General features: G+C 45.8%; 1 protein-coding gene across 3 annotated transcripts in view; it reads right to left on the bottom strand.

Annotated features, from left to right (window-relative positions):
• The window catches only part of ROR1 (receptor tyrosine kinase like orphan receptor 1), a 176,495-nt gene that overhangs the window by 32,786 nt on the left and 121,148 nt on the right, over positions 1-22,561 (bottom strand). For all 3 annotated transcript variants that reach the window (XM_061469651.1, XM_061469653.1, XM_061469652.1), the window contains 2 exons: positions 13,173-13,460; positions 11,433-11,463 (listed from right to left, as the gene is read on the bottom strand). In XM_061469651.1, the coding sequence (XP_061325635.1) occupies positions 11,433-11,463; positions 13,173-13,460 (319 nt within the window). The remainder of the gene's footprint in view (positions 1-11,432; positions 11,464-13,172; positions 13,461-22,561) is intronic.

Genomic DNA, 22,561 nt, shown 5'->3' with positions numbered 1-22,561 from the left:
CCCTTCCACTAGAGCAGCTTGCTCCAAGCCCCTGTGTCCAACCTGGCCTTGAACACTGCCAGGGATGGGGCAGCCACAGCTTCTCTGGGCACCCTGTGCCAGCGCCTCAGCACCCTCACAGGGAAGAGCTTCTGCCTAAGAGCTCATCTCAGTCTCCCCTCTGGCAGCTTAAAGCCATTCCCCTTGGCCTGTCCCTACAGGCCCTTGTCCCAAGCCCCTCTCCAGCTTTCCTGCAGCCCCTTCAGGCACTGGAGCTGCTCTCAGGTCTCCCCTTCAGGAGCCTTCTCTTCTCCAGGCTGCCCCAGCCCAGCTCTCTCAGCCTGGCTCCAGAGCAGAGCTGCTCCAGCCCTCGCAGCATCTCCGTGACCATCCTCTGGTCTACACCAGGGAGACCCATGCGAGCATGGGGGCACCTGGAGCATGCCTGTACTCATCCTCCCCTGGGAGCAGAGGAGCTTGCTCCCAGCAGGCAGGCCAGGCCACCCCAAGGGAAGCGTAAAACATTATTCATGGTGGAAGGAGAAACACCTTCACCATCCATGAAATCAGAATATCTAAAAATGCATGGGGGGTGACTAAAGAAGAGAATTTTGCAGCTGCCCAGCTCCTGTCTGAACAGTGATTTTGGGGAAAAGATGTGGACTAACACACAGCTCCGAATTCCCAGCCCTGGGACGTCTCTTTAGGGTGAAAAGCAAAGGCTCAGCGCTGAGTCCATGTGAAAGGCGAGGAGAAGCACAAACAGCCCTTGGGAAGGAGGGGCAGGAAGAAGGGGGTTACATATGGACAGAGCTGACTTTTTATGTGGGTGAAAGAGAGCCTGGAAGAGGAAACAAATGCATTGCAGAGAGGCCACAGGAGCTGCCTCTCCCCCTCCAAGTCCCCACGCTTTGTTTGGAGAACTGTAATTATTATTATTATTACCATTTTTTGTTCTCTTGAATAATTCCTACCACAAGCAACCGGAGCTTTCACTACTCTAATGTTCCAAACGTTTCATCTTAATCCATTTCCCAGCCCGCTGGCAGTGAGGCTGGCAGCTAACAGCTAGAACAAAAACCTGCTTGAAGCTGTGCCCGGAGCGGAGCCTCCACATGCCATTGCCATCTGATGGACCTCTGACAGATCCCTCCTCGGTTCCCCATCAGCACAAACTGCAAATAGCTCAAGAGGATTTGTGTAAGGAAGATCAGCAACAGCTGGGCATGAAAGGCAAAGAACAAAATAAGAAGGAGATTGAGATTTGCCCACTGAGCTTTTACTAACCTGGTTAGTAAAGGTATTTTAGTGCAACCACGGAAACATTATAGGCCTTTAAACAGATTTCCCTTGTAATTAAGGGCCTTATGGCAATGGGGAATCTCGCTGTATCTTGGAGATGACCTCAGACATCAACTGGTTCCTGAAATGTTTGGCTCTTTCTTTATTCCCCCCTTTCCACTTGCCCAGCTCCCAGTGCTGTGCCAATGGCCAAAAGCCCAGGGAAGTGCTGTAACAAGATTTGGCCACCAAAATGTGCAGGGTTTGAAGTCCAACAAGACCATACAATGCGTTTAAACAAGCCTGCTCCATGTGACAGAAGTTCAGTTTCCCCTTTCAGAAAATCACATTGAGATAACTGATTCACAAGTTCAGTTTTCTGACTCAGTGACATTCAACTCATTCCATGACAGCTAGAAATCATTTTATACCACAAGTACACGACACAGGTTGTACAACTCTTTCCCTTCTTTCCTCCTACATTAAAGACCTTTCCACTCACATCAAAAGACTTTTCCACCCACCTCCCCACAAGTAACACCTGTACACATCAGGCAATAGTGCTAATGGAGCAACAGCAAGAGAAGAGGAACTCAAGTAATGTATTCTGCAAGACCAGAGTCTTATGTTGACTGTAATGCTACCACAGGGAAAACAAGGAGGCTGCTTCCCAGTCTTTGAGCTTTTTAGGTGTTTCCTTTTTTAAAGAAAGACCAGCATACCCCCAAAACAGGATCACAGAACCGCAGAATCCCAGGCTGGAAGAGACCTCATCTGGTCCAACCTTCCTAGGCAAAGCATGGCCTACACTAGATGCCCCGGCACCCTGTGCAGCTGAATCCTACAAGTGCCCAGTGTTGGGGAACCCACTGCTTCCTTGAGGAGATTATTCCATTGGCTGATTGTTCTCACTGGGAAAGACTTTTCCTTTGTGTCCAGTCAGAATTTCCTCAGCAGTTACTTGTGCCCACCACCCTTCATCTTTCCCATGTAACTCCTTGTAAAAGGGAAGTCTCCGTTTTCTCTGTAGCCACCCTTTAGATACTGGAACAACAGAAAGAAGAACAGAAAGCTCCAAAAGCCTGGCACTGGGAGGGAGGAGACTCTGGCACTTGGGCTGCATCATAAAATACACCCCTCCTCCCCAAAACAACAGCACCCATCTTTATTTTAGCAGCTCTTCAATGAAGAGTCATTGGAGGAGGTAAATACATGCAAATAAAACAAGAGACCAATAACCTCTGATGGAAGTTTCAAGATACCCTCTTGTCTGAGCATAACCCAAACCAGGTCTAACCCTATGGCAATCAGAGACACTCTAAAATATGACTTTTTATTTGCCCCATCTGAGGACAAGACACACATTCAGGGCAAGTGCTTTCCAAAAGCAAGCAGCACACAGACAGGCTCTGTTGGGCCACTACTGGAACCTGACACAGAGCAGGAAGGGGAAATTAATTGTTACTGCAATATTGTCCCAGCCTTCAGGCTCAAAGACATCCTTTAAGCCATTTAAAATGCCCTTAGGATTAAAGCAAAATGAGCTTTTTTTCCTGATGAAAATTATCTTGGAGAGAAAACACCATCTTCTGAAAACTGGAATGTTGCACAGGAACACAGTGGTTTGGATGAAGTTGCTGCTGCAATCCTTGACCAGCTCCAGAAGGAATTTTGGAATTGGCTTCCAAATAGCTGTTATCTGGCATAACCACATGAAATATGGGAAAACCAGGTCATACCTTTGCTCTTAAAGCAGAGCCAGCATCTTCCTTCTCTCTGGTTATCTATGCTGGGCTAGGGGCTACTCAACACTTATTTTCTGAGACTAAAACCCTGATGTTCTCAGCTTCATTTCTACATGGAATAAAACCAAATACTGAAGGCTCAATATTTTAATCCAATCCAACACTTTTTTTCCCAACCATTCTTAATGTGGAGCTTCACAGCAGCGTCCTGGGGTGGACTGAACTCCTAGCCAGACAGCTCCTGCCAGGGAGTTCAGTGGGAAAAAGGCCTCTGTGTGACATTAAGTATATATAGCATTAATAGGAACAATACTTGGCAGGTCTGGCTATTTGGTTTAACTCTCAAGACTCAGTTTATTATTAATCAGACGCAGACTGCCAACTGCGCACAACAGTTAAAGCGCATCTCCATAACCACAACATCCCGCAGGCTGCAGGGGATGAGCGGTGTAAGTAATGCAACTTCTCAGCCTTCCCTGATTGTACTTCTTCCTTTCCATTGCCAAACAGAGGAAACTTCACAATTATCCTCACTTTGGTCCCTTTAAAATCAATCAGGAAAAGACACACACAGAGACTGCAATTCAGGGTCAAATCATGAAATCACAGGGCTTCTTGAAGTGTTTCTATAAACTCTGATAATTAGAGAAAGGAAAATCTATGCTCTGTCTGTACTTCATGTATCAGCCCCTCCACAGGGTTCCTGTGTGGGATTTGAAATGTTCCTAGATCCACAGTGCTAAAAAAGTGACATTAAGACTATCTGAGCCTAGTTTGTAACAACAGCGTAAATTCACGTTCCAGTGCTGCCCTCAGCATCTATCAAACATGGTCAAACAAGTTCATTGCAATTAATACAGCAAGGTTAAACTAACATCCTAAAAGCAGGCCAGAGGAGGCCATGGAGATGCTGCGAGGGCTGGAGCAGCTCTACTCTGGAGCCAGGCTGAGAGAGCTGGGCTGGGGCAGCCTGGAGAAGAGAAGGCTCCTGAAGGGGAGACCTGAGAGCAGCTCCAGTGCCTGAAGGGACTGCAGGAAACCTGGAGAGGGGCTTGGGACAAGGGCCTGTAGGGACAGGCCAAGGGGAATGGCTTTAACCTGCCAGAGGGGAGACTGAGATGAGCTCTTAGGAGCCTTGTGAGGGTGCTGAGGCGCTGGCACAGGGTGCCCAGAGGAGCTGTGGCTGCCCCATCCCTGGCAGTGTTCAAGGCCAGGTTGGACACAGGGGCTTGGAGCAAGCTGCTCTAGTGGAAGGTGTCCCTGCCCGTGGCAGGGGTTGGAGCTGGATGAGCTTTAAGCTTCTTTTCAACCCCATCCATTCCATGATTGTATGATTCTATGAAAAAACATCTAAATATAAAAAAGCACAAGAGCTGATCCTGTATTTCCAAAATCCTGAAAGCTCTTCCTAAGCAAGTAAAAGGAATTTTGTATTTTCATCTTCACTTCCACCATGGGTTGTAATACATGGACAACCCACCTGAACATGCAACCGAGTTGCATTAAAACCTCATAGAAATAAAAGTCCAAATACTCTCCAGATACCGACTGCAGCATTCCACAAAGGCCATTTCTACACCAGACATTTATGTGCATATGTAGTTGCTAAGGGTGACCCTGAGCAGAACGAAAACAAACCCGGTTCTTAAGAGCTGGGTTTGTCTTTCCCCTTGTACTACAAAAATGCATTAGGGAACTCTGGCTCCCCAGGTTCAAATCACAATGTACTTTACTCCCTTCTTCTCCCTCCCCACTTAAAAAGATGTTGACATCAGTGCAATTGCTTTGTTTTCAGGACTACAACTATGTCTCCACATTGTGTCATACCTTTCCTTTGTGCCCCATGAGGGCAGAAGGGGGTTCTGTTTGCACTACAGGCAGGTAAGAGTGGAACACTTGAGCTAAACTTCATGAAAACATTTACCTGATACCCTTTCAAAAGGGAAAAGCACCTTCTAAGGTCGATCCTTCTCCAAACAGGCCAGTTTAGCTCCTGTAGACTTGGCACAAAATACGACTTCACCCACTCTGTGGCAAAGAACTTGGATTTTTGCTGCATTACTCACCTGAAAACCAGAGGACGATGCACAGCCACAACAAAGAACAATAATCCAGTGGCACAGGTTTTGGTCACTGGATTACTGTGGCCTCCAGAGACAGAGCTCAATTCTATTTCATTACAGGCTGCACATGCATAGCTTGGGCAAACCACCCCAGGTTGTCAAACCCAGACGAGTGTGACTTCAACTGCATCTGAAGTAACACAAACAGCTGCAGTTAAGGCAACAGAAACCCACCTTTAATCTTACTCTGGGCTCAGTTTCCCATACGTAGCCAGGGAGATAAGAGGAGGTAAAGAGGCAAAGGATGATGGGGGTTCTCAGATAATGTGTATATTTAGCTACGTAAGTACCTTGAGTAGATAAAACACATTAGAAAACTCTCTGTAGCCAATTCATTCAATAGAGGGCACAAATACGGCATTTTAATTTCTGTACTACCTTTACCCAGAGGTTTTCATTTGGTTTTGCTTGCTCAGGGAAGTCCAAGAGCATGTTCCCTCCTCAACCATACACAGTCATCAGTCACCTTATTGTCGGCGATGCTCCAGGAACGTCACAAGGAAAACCACAGCAGAACAATCAGCACACAGGACAAGGTGAGACAGTGGCAGAACAGATTGAGTGCGCAGCAGATCAAAGACCCAGTGAAGAGGACAAGCCCAGCTCTCCCTGAAAACATTTCAATTCCAAGGCTGGCATGCTCACAGCAGATAATCTGCCTCTCGGAGCCTGGCAAAACTAAGGGAGTATTCTTTTCACTCGAATGAAGTAATGCAACAGAACGTAACATGGTTTCTGTCAGCATCAGCCACTCAGACTTCATCTTCATACTGCATGAGGTTTTTGCACAAATGTATTTATATTGGCCTCCACACAGAATGTCCCACTTTGAGACTGTGTCTCAGATCCTATGTGCTGTATGGACAAGCTGTTGCACCAGCATGCAGAGGGGCTATAAAAGATCCTGCACCAAAACTCATGGGACTCGCATGCAGTCCTCATTCAGAATTTCCTCCATCACTAAGCAACAGGGATGGAGTTTCTGTGCCAGCCACAAAACATGTTACAGGACCAGAAGTCAATACACCTCCTCTATCAAGATGCTGGGGGCAAAGCATGGTACCCAGCCTGGGTGCAGGAGCTGTGGTGGGTCTGAGGATGCTGCTGTAGTGGTTCTCCAGGGAATCTGCTCCTGCCTCTTTATCAGTGCTTTTTCTTCTGTAAAATTCAGCTTCTACGGCCAAAAAGGGGAAAGTTTCCCTGTTACTCTTTGAAATCCACAATCGAACACACAGCTGGCCAAGTCTCACCTGGATGGTGGCCAGTGGTTGTGCATTTCCTCATTGAAGGAACCACGCTGACATCCAGCCACACAGAGGCACTGTATAAAAGATCTGTTTTACTAAAAAAAACAGATGTGTTTAACTAAAAAAACCCAAAAAACTCTTAATCACTGAAAAAGAGGATGGGAGATTCCGGTGGGGTTTGTGGTTTCATAATAGCCTTGCAAACCCCATTTGATCTTATGAATCAAATGCCCCTTAAAGCACAGCCCTCCCCTCTCTTCTTCTTTTTCTCTCCTCTCCTCATTCCCAGTGGTTAAACAAAGAACAAAACAATGTCATATTTAGGTAATATATACAGAAAAGGCTCTGTTAAGAATAAAAGGACAGCTCAAGAGCAATACTGACACAAGGACTGTATACACCCCACTCAGAAGGTGCCAGTCTGTGGTATACTCATCCAGCCTGACTTACATCCATGCCATTGTTTCTGGTGCACAGTAACCCCTGCACATCCAGGAGCAGTAATACTGATGAGCTATTCATTTTTCTCCTTTAAAATCCAAACCACCATGTCCTGTGAACATACAGAATTCTTCCAAGAAGTGCCTGGCTGTTCTTCTGATGCTTCCACTGGACCATGTGAAATGGCACTGTTGTTTTCTTTACCACTATAGCTCTTGTGGCAGTTTTCAAATGAGAGCAAGCATGCTCCCCCTCCTCTCATTTCCTAGAATCCTAGAATGGTTTGGGTTGGAAGGGACCTTAAAGCTCACCCAGTTCCAACCCCTGCCACGGGCAGGGATCCCTTCCACTAGAGCAGCTTGCTCCAAGCCCCTGTGTCCAACCTGGCCTTGAACACTGCCAGGGATGGGGCAGCCACAGCTTCTCTGGGCACCCTGTGCCAGTGCCTCAGCACCCTCAAAGGGAAGAGCTTCCTTATATCCAACCTAAATCTCTCCTGTTTAAGTTTGAACCCATTTCCCCTTGTCGATCACTACAGCCCCTTTTCAGTCACTCGCAGGCCAAGCACAGGACCACTGCTCCAAGTACAAGAAATCACACAGAATGGGAAAAAAAAAGGACAATAACAATGGAAAAGATTGGGCACAACCATTTCCCAGGCCAAAATATCTCTGTTATATTAAATTCTCGCTGTGCTCTGACCTCAGCCCCTGTAGCAACCACAGAGACCTGAGGTTAAGATACACGTTTCTACACCCTTAAAGGACCAAACCTTGCCACAGATGATGGATAAAGACTGAGTTTCAAAGTGATGTGAAGCATGGGATCTTCAAAAACAATGTTAAAGTTACGGTTTTTCAGGGAATTTTCAGAAGCAATGGGTACAGTGGTGCATATATATGTGTATAATATAGAATCATAGAATAGTTAGGGATGGAAAGGACCTTAAGATCATCAAGTTCCAACCCCCCTGCCACGGGCAGGGACAAAGATATGGACACACAGACAAATATGCACTGCACAAGTATACACGGACACGAGTTAACTGCAAAATGCTCCCTTTGATCTTCCTCAAGTTATTCGATCCATTTGAGCTTGCATTCATAAATTCCATGGAAAAAAAAAGGGGGCCACATTAGCTGATGGTGGCCTCTTACACCAAGAGCAAGCAAGACCTGACTTATCTGCCACAAGAGCCCCCTCCAGACTCCTGCTGCTGTGGAGGTGCCCTTGACACCATCCACTTCATGGAAACTATTCCCGAGAGCCGGAGCCGGCACGGCTGCCCAGCTCCTGGGCACACATCCGGAGTGCAGGACACAGGCATTCTCACTCTCCCCACAGCTCACTGAGCTGCTTGTAGCTGGGGCTGTATCTGAAGCACCTTCCGGCAACCCAACAGATAAAACAATGATTTATTTATAAAGCAGGAGCGTGGCTTGGAGGTTCTTTGAAACCAAAGAAGCTTCTTCAAGCTCTGTCAGGGAGGCAGAGCACCAGAGCACCGTAATGGAATGTAACTCCAGGGCCTGGCAGATAAGGACTTTAAAGCTGACCTTTGCCAAACACAGGAGAGTGAAAGGAAGGACGTTCAGGTCAGCCCGTGTTTGACACTGCAGCAATACCTTTGGGTTCCTGGTTTCCTTGTGGACTGTGGTGGTGTGTTTCTGCTGGAGTTTCTTTTCTTCGCTTCACACTGATTGGCAAATCAGACTTTTGGCTCTAGCTAATTCTAGCACTGCTTAAAGAAAGCAGAGAGAATAAGGATATAACGCACGCACGAGTTCTTATGTTATCCAGCATTGCCTATCTGCTTTTACAGAAGTCATCCAGTTAACCTTTTTACTCTTTCAGCTATAGTCGGCCCATCTATTTTCCTGCCATCACATCAGGGCAGAACTCGGCACCTATAAATTACGCAACGAGAAAGTTCTGAGCATATGGAGTTTTTTAAACACACGATCCTCAAATACAAGCCTGAAATGAACAGAACCTTCCACTCATGGTCGATTGATACAGACAACATGGGAAAAGCACGCCCACTGCACAAGGCTGCTGCTTGCCACTGAGATTGTTCATTGCCTTATCACTGGGGAAGAAACTCATGCTGGTAAGGCAAAAACATTATCCAAGTGTGAGTTTTCATCTACACAACATCCTTCAAAGTGCTTCTTCCACTTTTAGCCTTCATTTAAACACTGTAAAGTACTATGCTATGTCCCTATAATGATGCATGGTGAGTGTCACAGAATCATATAATCATAGAATAGTTAAGGTTGGAAAGGACTTTAAGATCATCCAGTTCCACCCCCCTGCCATGGGCAGGGACACCTTCCAGTAGAGCAGCTTGCTCCAAGCCCCTGTGTCCAACCTGGCCTTGAACACTGCCAGGGATGGGGCAGCCACAACCTCTCTGGGCTAAATGCACTACTGCTGTTTTTAGCCTGCAGTCCTTCAAATGCTTTTTTGTGACACCTATGTAATGCAGGTTTAAGATGCCATACACTGACCTTTGTTTTACTCTCATTAGTATGAGTTCCAAGTTGATAATTTCTTTGTCATAAGCCCCTTCCTGATTCTCTTATTTCATAGATTAAATCTGGTTTTCTACAGGAATGTAAATGTTCTCCATTCAGTGAAACAGAGATCGCTCTGCACGTTTCTCTGGTGTTTCTCTCCAATGTTTAACATAATGTGACCTCTCACTAGACAGAGCCCACAACCTCCCAGGGTAATGAAGTGTGATCAAATATCTTCTATGGCTGTAAAATCATAAGGCACAACTATAAAGTCAACTATTGAAGAGGATGTCTCACTTTCTTTTCACCTTTTCACATTCTTTGTGTTTGCACACACGTACACCAATGCTGAAAACAAAATGAGAATCTTGGATGAAGTTACTTTAAAGCCAATTTAATGTTTGATACGGTGCATACAGAAAACCATGACTATTTATCCCCTGGATATATGGAGTTTACACTCAGAATAAAACAGGGCCATGTTAAGCTAGCAGAAGGGTGCTTAGCTTAGGCAGAGTGTAATACATCCAAAGTAGCACTTGTGATACTGGTTTGTTTCTTCCTCATGGTCTGAATGATGCTGTGTAGACATCATCTTAGAGCTCAGCACAACACTCACTGAAGCAGAGGGACCATTTGCTGTTATTGCTCCACATCTGGGTGAAGCTTTTAGCTACTTAACTGTGGTTTTCCTTTTGCAGGGGGGGCAAAAACCTCCAAACCCTGCCAGAAAGAAAAACGGGAAGAAGGTTCCCAAATCCATTCTGTTTTAAACAAGTGAGGCAATCCTGAGTGGCCTTGGCAGGGAAATCCCAGCACAGTTCTCTGCTGTCTGTGCTCACACTGCTCTCCTGTGAGTTTCTGATCACCGAGGATGTGTTGCTTAACCTTGCAACTTACAGAGCCCCAAACTAGATGGAAGTAGACACAAAATACACCTCTTCTCATTAAGAGTCCAAACTGCTAAAGAGCACAGCAGCCCCCATGTCCCTCAGCACCATGAAGCTTTCCTCCCCAGAACACCCCAAGCACAAACTGGAGCTAAAGTCCACAGAAAGAGCTCCCCTCTCACAACAAACTCAGCCACTTCACATCAGGTACCTTCAAAAAGGAAGACAAACACATTTTATGATGTTCCATTAGAGGGCATCCTAGCATGTCCTTTTGTGGGCAGATGCTTCCCTAACTTATATCCTCTGCAACACTTCGTGACTGATCTTCTATAGGGACAGTCAGGAACATTCACATCCCCAATCTTTTGCAGTCTTTGTTACCTGTATTAATAGTTCCATGTTAAGTGTTACCTGGCACTGTGTTTCTCTTCTAACAGGGAAGCTTCCCTCACCAGGAGAGACAAGCTTTCAGTATTGTTCCATATATTTAAGACACGAATAAGCTGGATGCACCATCACAAAATCAATTCAAACATCAGAAGTGTTGAAGATCACGCTTGAAACAGTAAGAGACTACAAAAGGTGAGCAAGTTTGATCATGTATCTTGAAATGAGAGGGGAAGATAAATCTACGTCCTCAAAAGCTACCGAAGACAGAAGCTCCACTGCCAAAATACAACCACGGGGCAAGTGCTCACACCCAGCAGCATGGACCCAACAGGAGGAACCAAACCCAAGCTCCAGGACACTTAAAACTCAGCTTTAAGACAGTTTACTAATACAAGTACAGACAGATAAGGATGCAGTTTACAACCACGAGTCCCCTTCAAATCAGTAAGACGCCCCTAGGTAGTAAAACCTACTTATAGTGATAAATATCTTCCACCCTGGGCCATGACATGTATGACGATCAGTTCCTACTGATACTTATTAGGTACACTGAAATCAATTCAAAGACTGAAGGCACCAGGGGATCTAAAGGTAATAATAGTGGAAATTAAGAAGTGTAGGGTAAGAAATAGGAGTTGACATGATAACATGAAAACGTATCTGCGAGACGGATAATTCAGTTATAATAAATTACCATCCTATCTGACTTAAAGTGGAATGCAAAAGTTCTCCCGTCACACAAAATGACAAATGAACTCCTGACTGCTGAAATGCAAGATTAATGAATCGACGTAACAGACATGAAACAACTTACGATGATCCTGGACTTGCTGTTGGCGGGGGACCTGGAAAAGTGACAGAAGAAAAACAGTGTGATGAGTTATGGTGAGGGAGCAAGCAGGAAGCTTTTGAAAACCTTTTAAAAGATAAAAGCAACAGTCTGTCATGTTGGATGTGGTTTATGTTGTTTAACAGACAAGTCGCAGTTTGTCAGTGCCAAAGACAAGACCTTATCCTGTAGCAGTGACTGCCTGCAAAGCAGCATAGACAGGACAATAGACAGGTGAGGCACCCTGCTTTCAACGGTCCATCACAGAAAAGGATACAGCAAGCCACAGGAGGCTTGTACAAAAGCATGTAAGGAGAAAACAGCATCGTTTCCCCTCTCAGTCTTCATTATTTATCAGGAAATTAATCCCAAGCCTGATTCAAATGCACTGATTGAATTTGCTCTGACCTCAGCGGGCTTTGGCTGAGGAGGTTAACCACAGAATCAGTCTGGTTTGTGTTGGAAGGGACCTTAAAGCTCATCCAGCTCCAACCCCTGCCACGGGCAGGGACACCTTCCACTAGAGCAGCTTGCTCCAAGCCCCTGTGTCCAACCTGGCCTTGAACACTGCCAGGGATGGGGCAGCCACAGCTTCTCTGGGCACCCTGTGCCAGCGCCTCAGCACCCTCACAGGGAAGAGCTTCTGCCTAAGAGCTCATCTCAGTCTCAGTTTAGTGACTGGTCATTACTGCCCTTGGTGCCTGGCTTTTGGCAACTGCTGGAAGGGCTGGGGGGGCTGCAGTGCATGTTCACCACACAAGAGTCGGCTGCAGCAGATTTCAGGTGAATCAGTACTAATAAGTATTTGCTCTGGAAACCAAATTGTGAGATTCAGTGCTGCTCCAGCCATAAAAAAAGAAAAATACTCTTTTCCACAGGAGCATCTGTATAATATTAAGCATCTGTAAAATATAACCCTTTCATGCAAAAATCTCTTCAATTTCAGATATTAGCTAAAAGACAACTGCCTTATGAGAACATCTAATGATTGATTTCTTATTATAATTTAGAAAATGTGGCAGATTTATGAGAAAAGACTATGAAACTCAACACACACATCCTTCCTTGTGTGTTATTTGTCCAGTTCCTGAAAAGATTAACTAGGACTCTGTGCAAATATCTCAGTGAATTGCTTCCTTCTGAATGTGGAGGTGGAGAAGACACATAAAATGTTTCTTGTTTGGAATCTTCTCAGTTGTAAGAGCAGCTTTGAAGGCAATTATCTCCACATGGACTTTGAAGAAAAAGTGCTTATTTTACCTGATACGGGTGCGTGTACACATATCTATATATATCTATCTATATCTGTATCTATCTATTTATCTATATATATATCATTAATATGCCCCCAGTCTAAACTGCAAGCTGAAATTTCTCACTAGAGACAAAGGAGGTCACCTGAGCATAAAGTACTTCTCCTCCAGTCTGAATGCACCCATGTAAGCACATGAATGAACGTTGATGTTCAGTGATCCCTGTCTTTCAGTCCTGCTTCCAGTAGGCTTTTACATAGTAAAAGCCACCATTACAGCAAGCAACTGAGGCACTGCAGCTCAGCAAAGAGCAGACAGGGAGGATAAACTGCTGTCCCAGAATGCTCCCAGAAACAGGCTGAATCAGAGCAGCTGATGCCACTGAACCAATGGGCTCATTTCCAGTGGACAAACCCACCTTTCTCCAGAGCTGTTTTAATAAGTCTGAAGAGCTTAAAAAGACAAAACTTACCAAATTTTACAAAGAGCACACCAGTTGTGGAAACAGTCTTTCTGCCATTGGTTGCAACACACTGGAAGTAGCCGGTATCCGTAGTGTCAAGGTTCCTTATCCGCAGGCGAGATCCATAGCTTGTGGCACGGAAGGAGATCCTCCGGGGCTCCTGGACAACCGGAGCATCGTTCTTCAGCCAACGCACCGTTGGAGGAGGGTTGCCAGAGACCTTACAGTGCAGCTCTGCCGTCTGCCCCAGGGTGGTGGTGATGTTGTTCATCGGTTCATCGAGGGTCAAGAAGTAGTCTGTGAAGCAAAGGGCAAAATAAAGGTGAATAAAGAAGTCCCGCTCCGGAAATGCCATGTTAAAGAAAGCTCCTGCTTGTCTTTGGAAGGGAAACAAAGGAAGTGGCTATCAGGTTCAGCAGAAAGCAATAACAGTTGTTAATTGATGCTTCAGGGCAGGCAACAGGTCCCATACAGTTTTGTATGGTAATAAAAGGAGCAAATTTTGGAATTTCCATGGACTATAGCAATTCTGCATCTCTTGAAAGCTTCTTTCCTTCATACACCCATGGATTCTCTCTACTTCTTCAACATAACAGAATCACAGGATGGTTTGTGTTGGAAGGGACCTTAAAGCTCAATCAGTTCCAACCCCCTGCCATGGGCAGGGACACCTTCCACTAGAGCAGCTTGCTCCAAGCCCCTGTGTCCAACCTGGCCTTGAACACTGCCAGGGATGGGGCAGCCACAGCTTCTCTGGGCACCCTGTGCTAGCGCCTCAGCACCCTCATCCTATTTGGCTTCATTCGACACAGAAAAAGGAGGTAACACTGCTTCTCCTTCTTATTCTTCCCTTTTGCTAACCAATAAATATGAAAACCAGGTATCAGAAATCTTGGCTGCTCATTTTGATGCCTCTGCCTCTGCAGATCTGCCTCTGCTTATGTTAGGACCCATAAAACACACGAATATATGAAAAGAATCATTCAGAAGTGAAGATCTCAAAGCCATTTATAATCAATTCACAGACACTGTAGACAGTACAGTGTCAATTAGTCTTATTCCTCATAGATGAGAGATAAGCATCATATCTAGGAGACAGAGACTTTATTCTCACTCAGTATTTCCCTTGCTAAGTTTATCTTCAATCTGAAATAGGTCTCATGATAGGTGCAAGCAGAAGATCAAGAATTCTTTTGTTAAGATAGAGAATGTGAAATCAAAACTTAGCAAAATTAATCTCTTCTAATCCATCTGTAAGCATTGCCTTCTCCTGTCAAGTGCTGTTTCATTCTTCATCGTTCAGGGCAAGGACTATTTCTAGTTAACTGTATTCAGCGTTTAATTAAATCCTTCAAAGGCAGCGAGTGAGATGGATCTGGGACAAGGAATGGAATACACAGACTTTCATCTCCATGTCACAGGTTCAAATCTAAGGTGGTCATTAGTGGCCAAACCCCATTAGGATCTGCTGCGTGTCTCAGCAGGGTGGCCAAAGAATGAGACATCCAGACTGCTCTCTCCTCCTGTGCTCTCAGAGCCAACTGGGAGGTCAAGGAAAGCCCATTGGTAAGTAAACTCGTGCTGTGCTGCTCATGCTCCACCATTCTCAGGTACATCTGCTGTTAACCCCAGCAATAACCCTGCCTAAAAGCAGAAAAAAGTCTGCAGCATGTAGAAAACCAGCTTAGCCAACTACTTGCCTGAGTAATCCACTTCCCTTCATTATTTACTTTAATCATGGCTTTACTAGATACTCCATTATGTTTTGTGTATATCAATATCTCTTTCCTTTGTATTTAATCTGTTCAGCACGCAAGCTCTTGCACAGTGCTTTATAAAAGGCATCTCTGTTCTAAGCATAGTCCTAAGGAGCCATTAGGACAAACAGCACAAAGGCATTGCCCACACATATATTTTTCACTGGTCAATTGGCCATTTAACATACAGGTATGAAACTGGGCAAAATACAACTGTTATCTACGCTCCCATGGACCTCATGACATAGGAAATCTGTGTATGGAGTGAAAAGGACAGAGATCCAGCCCTTGGTGAAGACATACAACAGGGTCCAACGGCTCCTGGATGGGCCAAGGGGTGTCAAGCTGGCCTTGCAGCTCTCCAGAATCCTTTCTGGAAGCTCCATGGCAAGAGTAGAACTGTTTCTGAGTTGCTATCTTAATATCCTCCCTGGGTAGCACAATCGAAGTCAGCACACGTGTTCTTGGGTTCTCTCCACAATCTGGGTTTAATAAAGTCACACTAATAGCATGGAACTGGATAAGCACATTTAATTATCCAATGTAACATTTCTGTACCGCAGTCACTTATTCAATTCCTGATAACGTTTCAAAGCTTGGTTCAGACATCTACAGTATAACACAGCCAGAAAACAGAATGGCCTCAGCCGTGTGATGGTCTTAATGACAAACACCACAGTAAAGACAGTATTTTAAAGGTCCTCTGGTATACAAGAGAGGTGAATAAAGGAGAAGAGATGGAGGGTAGGTTTCCAAGGCCTGGAGAAGGATTTAAAGTATCAGTAGCAACAGTAAGTCAGGCAAAAAGTCTGGCTGTAAAGCAAGAGCCATGGCGACACTTCCCTAAGGTACAAACAGAAACAGCCTCTTGGCATCAGGAGTTTCTTAGGGGTTGGAACTAGATGGATTTTAAGGTCCCTTCCAACCCAAACCATTCTCTGATTCTGTGATTTGATGACTCTATGCTTCTGACTCCTCTACGTGTTCCCCACCTTCCTCCATGAACTACTACAGAAACACTAAACCAAAGTCCATCTGCTAAATTCAGCTTAGCTGAGTCCTCAAATCCACACATTTTGTATCCAAATCATCAATCAGACCAAGCAGATCACCTGAGGAGATTTAAACAGGGCAGATTTCGAGCAGCTGGAAGCTTCATGAGAGGATGTTTCTCACACATTTGTAGTTGAAAATGAGCTGAATGTCTCACAATGCTTCCAAAGCACCCTGCACTGTTACTGAGGCATACAAAATGACAAGCATTCCTTCCCTGGCATGCACAGAAGCCATCCATTGCTGGTCTTGTCTGCTGTGGAGGGGCCAAAGAGAAGCTTCATTTCACTTTTAATATTCGTATCTAACTCTCACCTACCAAACCCCATCAAATCTCTAAAGCTACTGCCACCATCCCCTCCCTTTTAGAACAAGTATGCAAAGAACATATAAGATAGCTCCTGCTTGCATCCAGGTTTCCGTCCAGGTATTCCCATTGCCATCAGCACTAACATCTCCTTCTGGGACCAAAGGCCAAGGAAAATGATGTTAAATCCTCCCTTTGTGCTCTCAGCAGGAGGTGAACAGGGCTGATGAAACGGGATGGACCTGCTGCTGGCACACACGATGAAGACACCGTGTTGTACGGCCATAGACTTAGAGCACACCATGCATCACCATATTGCATTTAACAGCCTCCCAGCCACCATGGAGCTCCCCAGGTGCCCAGAGTTGACTCCCTTTGACTTAACGAATAATTCCTTAGAAACACCATGGTTCTTATGCACAAAGTAATTACTGTGCCCCTGAGAATTAACTGATCTTGTGGCACTGGCCATTGGAAAGTCTGAGTTTTAATCCTGGCTTGGAGTACTCTTGGGGTGAATCACTTCAGTTGTGATTTTCAGAAGAGCCAAGGGGAAGTAGACACCCAAAAGCCAATGAGAGCTCACACAGGATTTGAGCAACTAAGTCCGTTTAAAAACAGCCTTAAACCTTTTGGCTCGATCTCTCCAGCTATAAAGTGAGGATAATAATCCCTCTTACATCATGGGGAGGCTGCTATGTACATTAATGAGATAATGCTCATAAAGCACTTTGAAGGTGAAAAGTGCTATGCTGGGAGACGCACTCTGATTATATTTGAAGTGAAATCTCAGGGTTTCAAGAAGAGAACAAAAGCCGGTCCGTATTTGAGAGCAGCACTCTATAAAAACGCTTTGGAAACCTTTTCATTTTGAGAAGTAAGGGGAGAAAAGCCTGAAAAAGGTTCTAAATAAAATGCAGCCCACCTCTAATTTAATAATAGCCCAACTGGTTTTCTTTTAATTTGTAAAAACAATTTACTGCTGGGCCCAGACCCCCAATGCCAAGTTTCAGCCCACAGAGGGTTTTTTTCCCTTCTAATGGCTGAGTTATAAACCCTGGAAAAAAATGCTGACAGCCCCTTTACTATAAGCAGCACTAGCGGGTGCCCTATAATGAACTTTTAAATGACTTGAGATAATATCTGGAAAGCCAAGCCTGAAATATAGTTCTGGGTTTGAGCCGTTGCCAATGCAAACACAACACATCATAAGTCATCTTCATGAGCCTAAGCGCATAAATTGGAGACACTGCATATAAAATCCAAATCTTAGGTATCCTTCATGGCCAGCCTCTCGCCCGGTTTGATGTTACAGAACAGCAACAGCTGTGCAAGGACACAACGTCGCGTGTTGCGTGCCTCCGAAGGAGGGAAGTGTGTGCACTTCCACGGCTCCGGTTTGACACTGTTCAATAGGAGCCTGCCCGGCCGTCATAAATCCTGCAGCATTCATTCCACTGCTTTTAAGTGGAACCCAGGTGGCTTTCAAAATAAAAGCTCGTCCTCTCCAGCCGAGGAATGTTAATCTCTTCTGCGACCACGCCGTTACTCGATCTTAAATTACCAAAGACACATCTTAGAGCAGTAACACCCTCTTTGCTAGGAGGAGGATTTTGAGACCTTCCCCCCCGCCCCAGCCACCAAACACCGTGTGAGCTGCATGTTTCTGATTTCACTCGGTGTTGAAAGCACGATGGGGATGCAGGATTAAACCCTGAAATGTGTATTTTATGAGAAAAATTGTTGTTTCATTTATCCTTTTCTTTATGCCCTTCTGATCTGTTGGAATATTCAAGGAAAAGCTAAAATCAAAGTCTCCATTCAAACCATTGCAAGCCTGAAAACAGCTTTAATCCAGGTGCCACAGAGCTCACCAAGTTACATCCCATTACAGACATGTAACAACACACTTCTCTGGAAAGGAACATCTCCAGACCTTTCTCAAGCAAACCTGCAGCTGTGAGGACGCTGTTTCCAGCTGCTGGACAGGAGAGTTAATTCTTTGTCTAAAGGGAAAGAGCCCTCTGGACGTACCAGAGAGGCTGACACAGTCTGTTCAATTTAATATATGAGTCTGGAAAGAAGCACTTTCATTCACTGAGAGCTTTGGATTAATCGGATTAGTCCAGTCTGATGCTACACGAGTCCAGAGGAGGCCACAGAGATGCTGCAAGGGCTGGAGCAGCTCTGCTCTGGAGCCAGGCTGAGAGAGCTGGGCTGGGGCAGCCTGGAGAAGAGAAGGCTCCTGAAGGGGAGACCTGAGAGCAGCTCCAGTGCCTGAAGGGGCTGCAGGAAAGCTGCAGAGGGGCTTGGGACAAGGGCCTGTAGGGACAGGCCAAGGGGAATGGCTTTAACCTGCCCGAGGGGAGACTGAGATGAGCTCTTAGGCAGAAGCTCTTCCCTGTGAGGGTGCTGAGGCGCTGGCACAGGGTGCCCAGAGTAGCTGTGGCTGCCCCATCCCTGGCAGTGCTCAAGGCCGGGTTGGACACAAGGGCTTGGAGCAAGCTGCTCTAGTGGAAGGGGTCCCTGCCTGTGGCAGAGGTTGGAGCTGGAGGAGTTTTGAGGTCCCTTCCAATTCAAACCATTCTAGGATCCTATGATACACTTGGACCTGCTCCCTACCCACACGTATCAGCCCAACATCGACCTCATTTTCTATATGGAATTAATCTCTTTGGAGAAATGCAACAACACAGAGCCCACCCAGCCTGAAGGGCTCAATGAACTTGAGCTCTAAGCTGAAGAAGCAACCAGCAGGATTTCTGACTGAAGCATGGCCATAGACAGAGCCCATACTTCTCCGCTGGAAAAAGGATTAACCATTGATTACTTGATCTGCCCATAACTCACAAAGGAAGACAACTCCTGGCAGGTCTGATCCGTGGGTCTGATCAACATACCCTTGTTATTAAAAGGGGCAAAAGGAAGACTCCCAGCTGGAATTTCACTTATTTTAAATATATAAAAGTAGAGGAATGACAGTGGGAGGAAAGGGATACCGCACTCAACCCATGATTTGGCAACCCATATGAGGAATCTCAGGGTTAAAGAAGTCCAGACAATCACGAGGAAATATTCAGTGTCAACTGTCTTGGGAGAAAAGGAAATACTCCACTGCCTTTGCTTGCCCAGCTCAGTTTCAAATGAGTTTCCTCAGTGATGTGTATGTGCAAGACTCAATTCAGGATACACACAGCTGTGTGTTGGGCTTTCTCTTCCCAGACACTATCTAGAGGGTTTAGTTCCACCTGAGGATAACTGACTGAACTGGAACAGGCTGCACACTGCCTGAGGCTTTACAGCTTTGGAGATCTCCATGTGAGACATTCACTGTATTTGGGATTCCCAGAATTAATTGCTGCTTGCTGATAATCAGAAGCTTAGAGATTGCCCTGGACCACGAAGGAAGAGAAGCACAGATGCCTCTGGGCTTCCCAAATGTTATCTGGGGGTGGGCACCCAAACCCCACTGCCTTGGATAGGAACCGGACAACTCACTGCCCTCCCTACCAACATACATTCTTAATATGCCTTTGAGAGCTCACATCTGCCTCTCCGTTTATGAGTCAACTTCCAGGTTTAAGGACAGATGTCTCCAGGACAGCTTCAATGCTCTAATCTGGCAAGGGGAAATGAAGCTTTTCTTTACTCAGGAGCCAGTTTTATAGCACGAGTAGGAAGCCTCTAAACTTCATCACACAAAAAGAGAAGTGATTTGGAATAGGCAAACAAACGTCCACATCCAGCCATAAACCCAACTACTGAAAACCATCAAGGGATTTGGCTGTCACTTTAGAAGCTGCTCTGCAGTAAAGAGCCACGTACAAAACCTCAAGCTATTAAAGGAAGGGTGTACGGAAAGGTATGTGCCTTAAGATTAATGCTGTAGAGTCAAAGAAAAGCTGTTATTTTTGACATTTTGACATAGCATCACTTTAGGATCTGGTTCTGATTAGCCCTTTCTGTGCCTTTGAAAGGTCTATTATTTTTTTCAGAACCAAAAATGTCAGGAAATTTGGAACAGAAACTCACAATAAAACACGTCCCTTGACCCTCTGATCTATCAATCTTTCAAATAAGCAAAGATAGCTGGATGAGCCAGGAAAAGGTTGTTAGAGAGTTACCTTATGGAGAACGCTCAGATATTCACTGCACACACTGAGCTTATACAAAAATCCCCTGTAAGTGGAGCATCTTGGGGCAGATTTTCGCCACGAAGGCCCGACTTTACCCAGGGAGGTTTCTTTTGCAGGCTGCGTTCCCTGACCTCCAAATTTCACACCCTGTGTTATTTATAAACGAGACATTAAAGCAACGCAAGCTCTCCAAGAGGAACGCACGCTCCCTCAATGGAAAAGCAAACAAAAGGAGCTAATGTACTGTGCCTAAGCAAACGGTCAAACAAAGTCGCTGTAATTTACTGCCTCGCTACTAACGGGACCCCCCAAATCGAATGAGAACCCTGAGCCCCATCGGGGGAGCTTGATTTACTGAATATCCCCCAGATAATCAAGGAAAATAGGAAGGTAAATGGTGCATGGATGTGAAAGCTGTAATTCTTCCCCTCTCACCGCGCGTATCGAATTCACGTCAAGTCTAAAGAGGACCTGGAAGTCTCTAAAGAACTGGGGCCACGGGCAGAAGGCCTCGATCCACCCACGTTTGGGTTTGTTCATGCTTCTTAAGACGTAGCTTGCCCAAGAGTCAAACTCTCCTTGGGACAGCAGGAAGGTTTTCCCTGCAACAACTCATAGCCAGGTCATTTCCCTGCCTGGAAACACTTGCCAAGGTGACAGCTTTAGTCTGGATTCATCAGTCAGGATGGCAAGGCTTGCTTCTCCCCACAAGAAGTCCCCAGACCCAAAAGGTCCATCAGCAGCATGGCTGTACCCACCAGCATGTTCTGCAGCCCCTCTTGTGCTCCATGGCCTCCTCCGTGTCCAGCTCACCCTGCCAGGGAATGTTCTGCCTGCACAAGGATCTCCAAGAAGCTAATGACACGCAGTGACAAACACAGGGGGGTGGAGTGGATGCTGCAGCTCCCTCATCCCCTGTTTTGGCCTTCCAGAGTTATCTTCAGCTCTGGATGCCCAGGGGAGGGATGCTTGCTATAGGTGATCCTTGTATTGATATGCCTTTGAATACTTAAGGCTTAACCTGAACCCACTGAGCGATTTGGGTGCATTTTGTAAAATCCTGACTCTTGTTGCCAAGCTCTCCAGGGAATGTTTGCTTTCCACAGAAAACCTGGAACACCGTGAGACTGGTTAAGTGTTGCCACAGCAGTGACTGCAAGGTCTGCGATACACAGAGAGGCTGTGAGGGGTGGGGAGCCCAAAGTCTGGGCTTGGGATTGTGGATGTCTGAAAATGAAAATGGTTCCCAAGCCCTGAGTCATTCTAATGTTTAATACCTGTTTGCAAAGCAGATAGGCCATGACAAGGGAAGGAAAACAGGCAGTACCTGCAAAAACTCACACTGAAGGTTTTCTTTGGAACATGAAGGACCAAGTGAAGAGAAGGAGGAGGTACCAGCAATGAGGTAACAGCACAAGAGGGACGTGGAGCTGTTGGAGCGAGGCCAGAGGAGGCCATGGAGATGCTGCGAGGGCTGGAGCAGCTCTGCTCTGGAACCAGGCTGAGAGAGCTGGGCTGGGGCAGCCTGGAGAAGAGAAGGCTCCTCAAGAGGAGACAAAGCAGCTCCCAGTGGCTAAAGGCCAGGTTGGACAGGGCTTGGAGCAACCTGCTCTAGTGGAAGGTGTCCCTGCCCCTGGCAGGGGCTTGAAACTGAAGCTTTTAGGTCTCTTCCAACCCAAACCAGTCTGGGATTCTGATTCAATGCTGTCCTCAGCTCTGGATCAGCCATAGCCAAGACACATCCTTGTGCATGGGCAGGGAGCTGCTATGATGAAATGAGCTCCTAAGGAGGATGCAGATGGGCACAGGGGGACTGAGAGGACCTGATCAGGGGAAGCCACAGCGACAGCTTCATCCTCTTATCAGCCCTGTAGAGTGAATATACACTGAGGTTGAATCCTACTTATAGTCAAAAGAAAATAGTATTTCAAAGCTGACTCTTTCTTGGCAAAGACTCCAATATTATCTTTGCCTAAGGATGAAGAGATCCCAAACAATTCCTCTACTGTACCAGATGTAAATAGGCTCTCATTGAAATTCAGACCTATCTATTTCTTTGTAAATAAACCGACATCTGACGGAAGGAAAAGCCAACCCTTCCACAGTTGTGTTTGTAGAACAGAAGCAGCTGAATGAAGGGCTCTG

This window comes from Pezoporus flaviventris, unplaced genomic scaffold, assembly GCF_033815535.1.
Source record: "Pezoporus flaviventris isolate CSIRO_AGI_PZ_B2104156 unplaced genomic scaffold, CSIRO_AGI_Pfla_v1 ptg000059l, whole genome shotgun sequence".
Lineage (NCBI taxonomy): Eukaryota > Metazoa > Chordata > Aves > Psittaciformes > Psittacidae > Pezoporus > Pezoporus flaviventris.
This window is presented reverse-complemented; position numbering and strand designations above follow the sequence as displayed.